Raw genomic sequence first — 8,774 nt, 5'->3', positions numbered from 1 at the left:
GCGCGGGTTGGTGTTTATAAATTTAAGGTTCGGCGTGGGTTGATCCCCAACCCGACCGAGTTGCAATCCTAGTGTTTATTCTCTTTGCTCATATTCCCCTTTTCCAATAATAAACAATTTTATTGTCTTTCCTATTTTATAGTTTTAACCATAAATAAAAAATAGAACTAAATTAGTCGATTTTTCAAAATTGTAAATCAGAATGGAATCGATGAGCTAAAAAATCGAACCAAACCAATCTAAAATGCCTTTGCTCGGTTCGATTATAAATTTGGCATGATCCAATGTGCACCTTTAGAAGGTGGTGGCAATTTTAATACAATCCATGAAAACGGCACGAAATTAGTGGGTTTAGGTCAAGTCTAATTGGGTTTGGAATATTATTGAAAAAAATTAAGGTTAAAATGATGAAAGATGAAAAACAATAAAGTGAATTAAAGAGGTAAAAGAGGAAATATAGTAAAGTTATAAGGAGTGAAGTGTAAAAGAAATCAAGTAGGTCCACAAAATTATAGCTTTATGAAACGGTTAATGGAATAAAAGTTAAAAAATAAAATTGAAAATGTATTATTAAAGAATATGAGGTTAAAATAATAAAAGGGAAAATATAATAAAGTTAAAGGGGTGAAAATAAAGTTGACGGAGTAAAAAAAAAAAAAAGCAATTGTGAGTCTCACACAAAAGTTTAAAGTAGTTAAAGCGAGTTCCACACACAGGTTTATGTCTCACAACTGTACCAACTCAATTGTGTTTTATTAGAATTATAATTTTCTTACACCCCCTTTGACATGCGCTCCCATACATTCCCTGACATAGCATGGGCTAGAACCATACTTTTTTTTCCTCGGAATACACAACTGTACATCCCTATAAATATGTATGGTTGTGTATCTCAAGAAAAAAATCTATGATTCTAACACATGCCACATCAAGGAATGTATGTTAGACAGGAGCATCAAAAAATCATTATTCTTTATTACATAAATGTGTTAGAGTGACTTTACAGGACATGCACTGACATGGAAGTATGCACTAGACCTTAGATATTTTTCACCCGTATCTCGCAGAAAAGCATCTATGGTTCCGTGCACAACTCCATAGGTCAGCTTAGTGTCTAACCCAATGTCTTGCTAAGGCTGGAGTGAAGTGTGGGATAGAAAGAGGAGCAGTGAGATAGAGAGTTGGAGATATCCACAAGGGTGAACCAAGACAAAATATACCAGCTCAGTGGGGTTAAGGTTAGGGTTAGGACTTTTCATTCCCCTTAGGGTTAGGACTTTTCATTCCCCTTTCCTCATTGCTAAATGTTGAAGAGGATAATGGATGAGAACGTGCCCTTCTGATGCACGATACCTGTTTGTGGGTTAGGTAGCAACCCCTGCACCCCACACTGGACCCATCCCTAGATTCCTTCCTCACATCTCTCTCTCTCTCTCTCTCTCTCTCTCTACAGACACACACATGTCAATGCCCCTAAGACATAGCTAACCCATTTCTCTTATTTCTCAAGTAAGCCCTTCTCATTCAAACATCAAAATGTATAGAAAGCAAGTCCCTTAAGAAATCCATCTATTTCTCAGTTCCCACTAAAAATAACTCCCATGTATCTGTCATGCTCAAATATTACTACCCATCATTTTCTTTCTTTTTTTCCCTAAAAGTCCTTCATTTCTCAGCACTAAAGAAACATGAGACTTAAATCTATTTCTCTTTCTTTAGCACTACAAGCTAAACAAACAGTCGCGGCTCTATAATTTAGATTTCTTCATTGGATCATCTAAAATTTTTATGGACGATTAATAGAAAAAGAATAATTTATACATAATGATATATTGTTATGATCTAGGCTCTCATCTTGGATGCTTATATTTATAATTTAATATTCCTTTCTAGGATCTCTTCTGCAAATGCCTTGATGGGAATATGTATGCAAATTGTATCATGTAGGATGGGGATTATAATCCTATTTATTAGACACATTCACCATAGCTGTCAAAAGGGCAACAAGTTTTCTGCATAGTTTTAAAAAAACATATTTATTGACCCTATTAACTTCATCTACATACTACATGACCAATTGTGTGTGAGATGTTCCATGGACCTTAGATAATCATGGTGTGATTTATTTGTGCCCAATTTTAACATCTTAAAGTACCTTATGATATTTAAATTACTCATGGAAACATATTATGTTATTTCTCATATAATAAAAGATGTAAAAAAAAAATTTAATAAAGAAAACCCACTTCACATCATAACAAACAAAAAAATATAAAGAAACAGCTCCACCTCAGTCATTCTCTAGAAAAAAGACGTTGTAAATATATTTACTAATAAGCTATCAGTCACACTCATCACACCCCTTCCCAATTGAAAATTTCTACTTTATCATTTCTATTTAAGTTGGCTATTATATATTACATCTCTCCTATTCCCCCACTCCCTCTAATATCTCAACCCATCTGTCTTTACATCCATCAAAGCTTTTTAGATGGGTGACACAAGCTTAACTATGAGTTGCAATGAGATGTCTTTCTTCCCTCCTCATTTCATGTTGCAAACTTCTCATGAAGAGGATCATCACCACCCTCCCAACTCTCTCAATCCAATCTTTCCCTCATGTACACCTCAAAACCTCTCTCTCTCTCTCTCTCTCTCTCTCTCTCTCTCTCTCTCTCTCTCTCTCTCTCTCTCTCTCTCTCTCTCTCTCTCAATATTGGCTACTAATTGTTTATGGTTGTGTAGGTGTTGAATCTATTCTAGGGAAGAGATGTGAAGAAAGAAATGGAGATGATGACATGTCTGATGATGGCTCACAAGCAGGAGAGAAGAAAAAGAGGCTTAATATGGAACAAGTGAAAACACTTGAGAAGAACTTTGAGTTGGGTAACAAGCTTGAACCTGAGAGGAAACTGCAGTTAGCTAGGGCTCTAGGTCTGCAGCCAAGACAAATAGCCATATGGTTTCAGAACAGAAGAGCTAGATGGAAGTCCAAACAATTGGAAATAGATTATGACCTTTTAAAGAAACAATTTGAAGCAATTAAGGCAGATAATGATGCACTCCAAGCTCAAAACAAGAAACTTCATGCTGAGGTAAGTTTTATTTTTGCATGAATGAAACTTAATTTATAGGGTCCCGTTCAGCACCCTAAGCTTTACCACACACTTTAACAAACGTGTTTTGTCTTACATGGGTTAGAATTTTTGGAATGGGCTGATTTTTGATGAGGATGATCTCTATGGTGAGGAGATCATCCTCACCAAAAATCAGCTCATTCCAAAACTTCTAACCCTATCAAAAATGGTTTTCAAAAAATGGACGGTCCACGATTTTTCAACGTGTAAACATGGGGCTAAACATTTCGGAATGGGTTGATTTTTGGGGAGGATGATCTTCTAATCATAGAGATCATCCTCACAAAAAATCAGCCCATTCCAAAAATTCTAACCCATGTAGGACAAAAAACATTTGTTAAAGTGTGTGGTAAAACTTAGGGTGCTGAACATTTCCCTAATTTATATGCTTTTTAACTACATATTAGATTTTTGGACTTTGAGTAGGGGAGATTTGGGCAGTGTTCATTCTTTAAAACTTGATATTGGGTTTCCTTCTGAGGTTGATCTTGTGCACTTATTCAGGAAAATTTATTTATAAAAATTTAAATTTGTAAAAGGATCTTGGCTTGTTGAATTTTGGGTATTTTGAGATAGATTTTAATTAATTTAGGTGGTTAAGTCTATAGTTGGATCATGTTTTTGTAGAACCAATCATGATTTTTAATTAACAGAGAAAAAATATTTCTTTCTCTTCTCTGATTGAGTGGTTGATCATGGTTGTGGTGATAATAAAGGGTGATTTTGGCTCTCAATTAAGATTAAAACTTTATTACATATCTTGGTTAGCATTTGATTTAAGATATATATAGTTGGCATTTTTTATTATTGGAAAGCGCATGTAGTCCCTTAATTTTGTAGAAAAAATCATCAAGTTCTCTTCAGTTTTTTATCTTTATTTTTTTCTCTTGATTCATCTTCATCTTGATTGCAGATCTTGGCTTTGAAAAGTAGAGAACCAGCTGAATCCATCAACCTCAATAAAGAAACTGAGGCTTCATGCAGCAACAGAAGTGAGAACAGCTCTGATATCAACTTAGATATCTCAAGAACACCAGCAATTGATAGCCCTCTATGCTTACACCCAAGTAGACCTCCCTTCCCAACATCAATCAGGTCTACAAGTGTTATAAATGCCCAACTCCAACAAAACTCCTCAAAAACAGATGTACAATGCCATAAGATCAATCACACAATTCAGGATGAAAGCTTGTGCAATATGTTCTGCAGCATCGTTGGTCAGCCTGTCGATGATCATCCCGGCTTTTGGCCGTGGTCAGAACACCAGCAATTCCATTGAATCAAACCCCATTTCAGAGTTTGGAATGTTGAGCTTAATTAAGAGAGAAATTAAGTTTTTCAATTAGCATGAATTCATATGTTATTCTTTGATGGGTGTGTACTGCGTAAGAATAGATCTATGTCATGTGGGTTCCACACTGATTGGGTACAACCAAGTAATAAAAATATAGGAGAATTTGTATTGGAGATTTAAGTCATGAGAGATTAGGAGTTAGTGTTGCACCAAAATTAAGTATGCAATAACCCATTCAATCTTTATAAAAGATATTGAGAATCATATGAGACATCACTCCTAAGATTCTCTCTCTCTCTCTCTCTCTCTCTCTCTCTCATAAGGGTTCTTTAAGGCATAGAGTTCTATTTCTCGGATCTTCGATGATCAACAAGGACATGGCACGATTCAATCCTTCCACAGGGGACATATATATATATATATGTGTGTGTGTGTGTGTGTGGAAAATGTTTGGCACCCTTTTATTTGCCCTATGTTTTGCCCTACATGTTTTGTCTTATATGGGTTAAAAGTTTTTGGAATGGGCTGATTTTTTGTGAGGACGATCTCTACGGTGAGGATATCATCCTCACCAAAAATCAGCCTATTCTGAGACTTCTAGCCCCATGTTTACAAGTTGAAGAATTGTGGACCGTCCATTTTTTATAAACCATTTTTGATGGGGTTACAAGTTTCAGAATGGGCTGATTTTTTATGAGGTTTCCTCACAATAAAGATCATCCTAACTAAAAATCAGCCCATTCCAAAACTTCTAACTCATGTAGGACAAAACACGTAGGGTAAAACGTAAGGTAAACAATAGGGTGCCGAACATGCCCATATATATGTATATATGAACGTCTTATCAATCATTGTGCCAAACATTCAAAGGCCTTACAGAGAGCCAAACATTGTACCAAACATTTTTTTAAATAGGGGTTAGAAGTTTTGGATTGGACTGATTTTTTGTTAGTATAATTTCTATGGTGAAGAGATCATCCTCACCAAAATAGCTCATTCCAAAACTTCTAACCCTACTTTACAAGTTAAAGAATCTTGGATCACCCATTTTTTGTAAATCACTTGTTGATGGGGTTAGAAGTTTCGGAATGAATTGATTTTTTGTGAGGATGATCTTCTCATCATAAAGATAATCCTCACAAAAAATCATCCAATTCCAAAACCTCTAACCCATACATTGAAAAAATATTTGGCTCTCTTTAGAGCCTTCGAACGCCACCCTTCTATTATAGCATAGTTGAACACTATAAGTTTGAATTATGAGATATATAACTAAAAAGAAATTAGACATAAGAATTTATTATTAGAAGTTCTCCATTTTCCTTGATAGGTATAGTGATTTCAATTGGAATACTTTTTATAATGATCCTTAGACAACCAATATTAATTGAGTAAATCTCTTGAAAATCCTATAAACAAACTATTATTGGACAATCTTCTATATAGGTGGAGTTGATAGACTGAGGAGGCATATTGTTAGATATACCTAGGTTGGATATATTTTCTATTATCCTTATTCAATCTGATGGATGGTTGCAATAGATAGAATTCAAAATCATTATTATAATGATAAGTCACGACAAATTCATCTCAAATACAATATTGTAAGAGAAATATATTATATAACTGTACCATACAGAACTACGTAAAATCTAGAAATAATTTCTCAAATCCCTTGAATCAAATTCTGGCAAGGAAAAAATGTTTGGAATATATTAAAAGGGATGGAATAGAAGCTCATTGAAAGATGAATCACTTGTGATGGATAGAATATGTATTTTTTTTTTTTTTTTGATTGAATGATAGAATATGTATTACTGAGACCCCGAGAACTAGATTCAAAAGAAAAGAAAAAAAAATCATAGAGTGATAAGTTATAATCTATGTTACGTGCTTCTCTTTCTAATCTCTCTCTCACACACACACAAATCTTACTTTATAAAGTTTTTTCTAAACAAACCTTACTTTATCAAGTTTGTCACCAACAAACCTTGGAGTGGAGATCTAAATCATAAAATTCAAATTGAAGTGATTAATTTGTTATTCAACAAATATTCGAATGGATCCGAATCCCATCAATTTGTGGCATCCAAAACATGGTGTGATGCCATATGGTTATGAATGACAAATTTCTAAGAATTTTGAAAAAAAATTTAATTTTCATCTGTAAATTTTAATTTTAAAATTGGGAGTTCAGTAGCCACAATTTTCAACAATTTGATCAAGTTCATAAAAAAAAAAGAAAAAAAATTTCTTTCAAATTTAAGTTTTTTTCGTAAAATTCAGAAGGCTGTAATTTTGGATTTCCATTTTGATAATACACGTGAACTCGACAACCCTTATTAAGATTTGAAAACTTATTAAGTTAGTCATGTTCGTCTGATTGACAAAATCAGATCTTTTCAGTAACAAACTTGCAATAAAATCTTAACAGATGGGTCTGTCTAGTAAATCTCTCCATAAAGAATTGAGAGAGAATGGTTGCACACATTCCAATACAAAAGAAAACAAAGAAGAAGATGAAAACAAGGAGGGTTGGAAATGATGATATTAGCACTGATTTGACGTCTCATATTTGTCGCTATTTCAAAATTAAACCTCTCATAAAATGCCACGTCAGAATGTATTTTGTTTTCTATCGTTTTCATGTACCATGTGGCAGTGTCATTTGTTGGCACGCCAACTTCAACTTATAACATAATCAATGAAAAAAAAATGAGAGTTTATATCACCACCTTAACTTTTACTTATTACAACCCAATTTCTTAAACTATTTATTACATCTCAATTAAAGATTAAAACACCCTTCAAAGGATACAAAGACTTGACTCAAATTATAATATTAACATTATAAAATTATGTTCAAACTTAAATAAAATTTAATAGTTATTTACAATTACAATTAGATTCATATAAAATCCAAAACTCAAAGAAATAGAAATCTAAACAAAAAATAAGAGAGTATATATTGACATCCTAATTTTTTTCTTATTTTTAGTCATGCACTTATTTTTTTTATATTTTTGATAATCAAGTATCCTTGTAGACAGTGGAACAAGCCCGTATATGTGCTCAAATCATACAAAGGCTATGGTCTTGTCCAATAACTAGTCTCAGAGCACGTACAATGCACGTACGTCACACGCACCATGTAGGTGATGGTGTGCCCTCTCAAGTGATTCTTGAGGAATTAATGCTCATATTGAGTATCGAACTCACGACATATGGGCATGAATCACTTATCGATCTGAAATTGTCATTAAACCAACCCTTAGGAGCTTAGTTTCCTTTAATTTTAATTGGAATGTAATTAGTGAAGTTGGAGTGCTAATAACAACACTTAAAAAAACATACAAATCACCTAGGGCAGCACTAGATGGGAAAGTAGCAGAGGAGGTATGGACAGGGAGCGTAAGTTAAAAAAAAAATTCAAGAACCCTCCATTACAAACGCAAATATAAGAGATAGAAAGAGAGGTAAACATTATGCTTAAAATTAATTTTAAAAAATCATATAAGAAATGATATTTTAGAAACACCCTCTGTAAAATTGATGATATTAGATTTACTCCGATACAAAATCCAAGATTAAGCTTACCCCCTTACAGGATGTTAAGGTTACTTTTCTTGGTGATTTACTCATGAATTTTTATTTTTATTTTTTAAATTCTCTTTAAATACTTCAATTATTAAATAAAAATTTTAAAAATATCAAAATTTCAATGTTAAATCATGAAGACTAAACAACGTTGACTTATTATAAAAGGGGTAAACTTAATCTTGCATTTTGAAATTAATTTTTTTTATGACGGGGAAAAAAAAGTTTATACCTTCATGAGGTCACTCCAGCACGGCTCAAGTTGAAATGAAAGAGTTGTCCTGAAGTGACTTCAAGATTGTATCTCATATCTCACTTTTCCAGCGTGGGAGTGTGGGAATCATAGATGCTTTTTTTATTTGTATTTCGATAAAAATTAATAGATATTAACGTCTTTCTCAAAAAAATTTAACGGCTAAAAATCAGTTTTTTACCCTCGATCCATCAAACGTGGCATTTTGTGATGTCTTCCTCAAAATTTTGATAGTGACGTTTGCATCGTAATCTTGCTGACAAAGTCATCGATGCTTACTTAGCACGGAAAGCATCTATCTCAAGTTGATATAAAAGCACTAGTCGTACTTAACGAGACGCAATTCCCATTATTACACGTGTCTGTCATTCATAGATTCGACTGACATTCGTACATCCACCACCTAGCGTCCAACGGTATCCAACGATGGGAAGAGACTTAAAAATAGAATAATTTATGTGGCAGATCTGTCTATTGCAATTTTATTATAAAA

General features: G+C 33.5%; 1 protein-coding gene across 1 annotated transcript; it reads left to right on the top strand.

Moving 5' to 3' along the window:
• The first annotated feature begins 2,357 nt into the window (after window positions 1–2,357).
• On the top strand, window positions 2,358–4,734 carry LOC147405755 (homeobox-leucine zipper protein ATHB-13-like). The gene is made up of 3 exons (XM_086433600.1): window positions 2,358–2,621; window positions 2,746–3,095; window positions 4,051–4,734. Exons 1-3 carry the CDS (start codon window positions 2,492–2,494, stop codon window positions 4,414–4,416), a joined length of 846 nt encoding a protein of 281 aa, XP_086289726.1. The 5' UTR covers window positions 2,358–2,491; the 3' UTR covers window positions 4,417–4,734.
• The last annotated feature ends 4,040 nt before the right edge of the window (window positions 4,735–8,774 follow it).

This window comes from Akebia trifoliata, chromosome 3 (genome assembly GCF_017979445.1).
Source record: "Akebia trifoliata isolate Shusen 1 chromosome 3, ASM1797944v1, whole genome shotgun sequence".
In the NCBI taxonomy this organism is placed as follows: Eukaryota; Viridiplantae; Streptophyta; class Magnoliopsida; order Ranunculales; family Lardizabalaceae; genus Akebia; species Akebia trifoliata.
This window is presented reverse-complemented; position numbering and strand designations above follow the sequence as displayed.

What these genes read in the sequence shown, in the direction of transcription:
- LOC147405755 (XM_086433600.1), top strand. Translation starts at nt 2,492, where the DNA reads ATGGGTGACACAAGCTTAACTATGAGTTGCAATGAGATGTCTTTCTTC. An exon ending in CAATCCAATCTTTCCCTCAT is followed by an intron (nt 2,622 to 2,745) that starts GTACACCTCAAA and finishes ATGGTTGTGTAG; the next exon opens with GTGTTGAATCTATTCTAGGG. An exon ending in ACAAGAAACTTCATGCTGAG is followed by an intron (nt 3,096 to 4,050) that starts GTAAGTTTTATT and finishes TCTTGATTGCAG; the next exon opens with ATCTTGGCTTTGAAAAGTAG.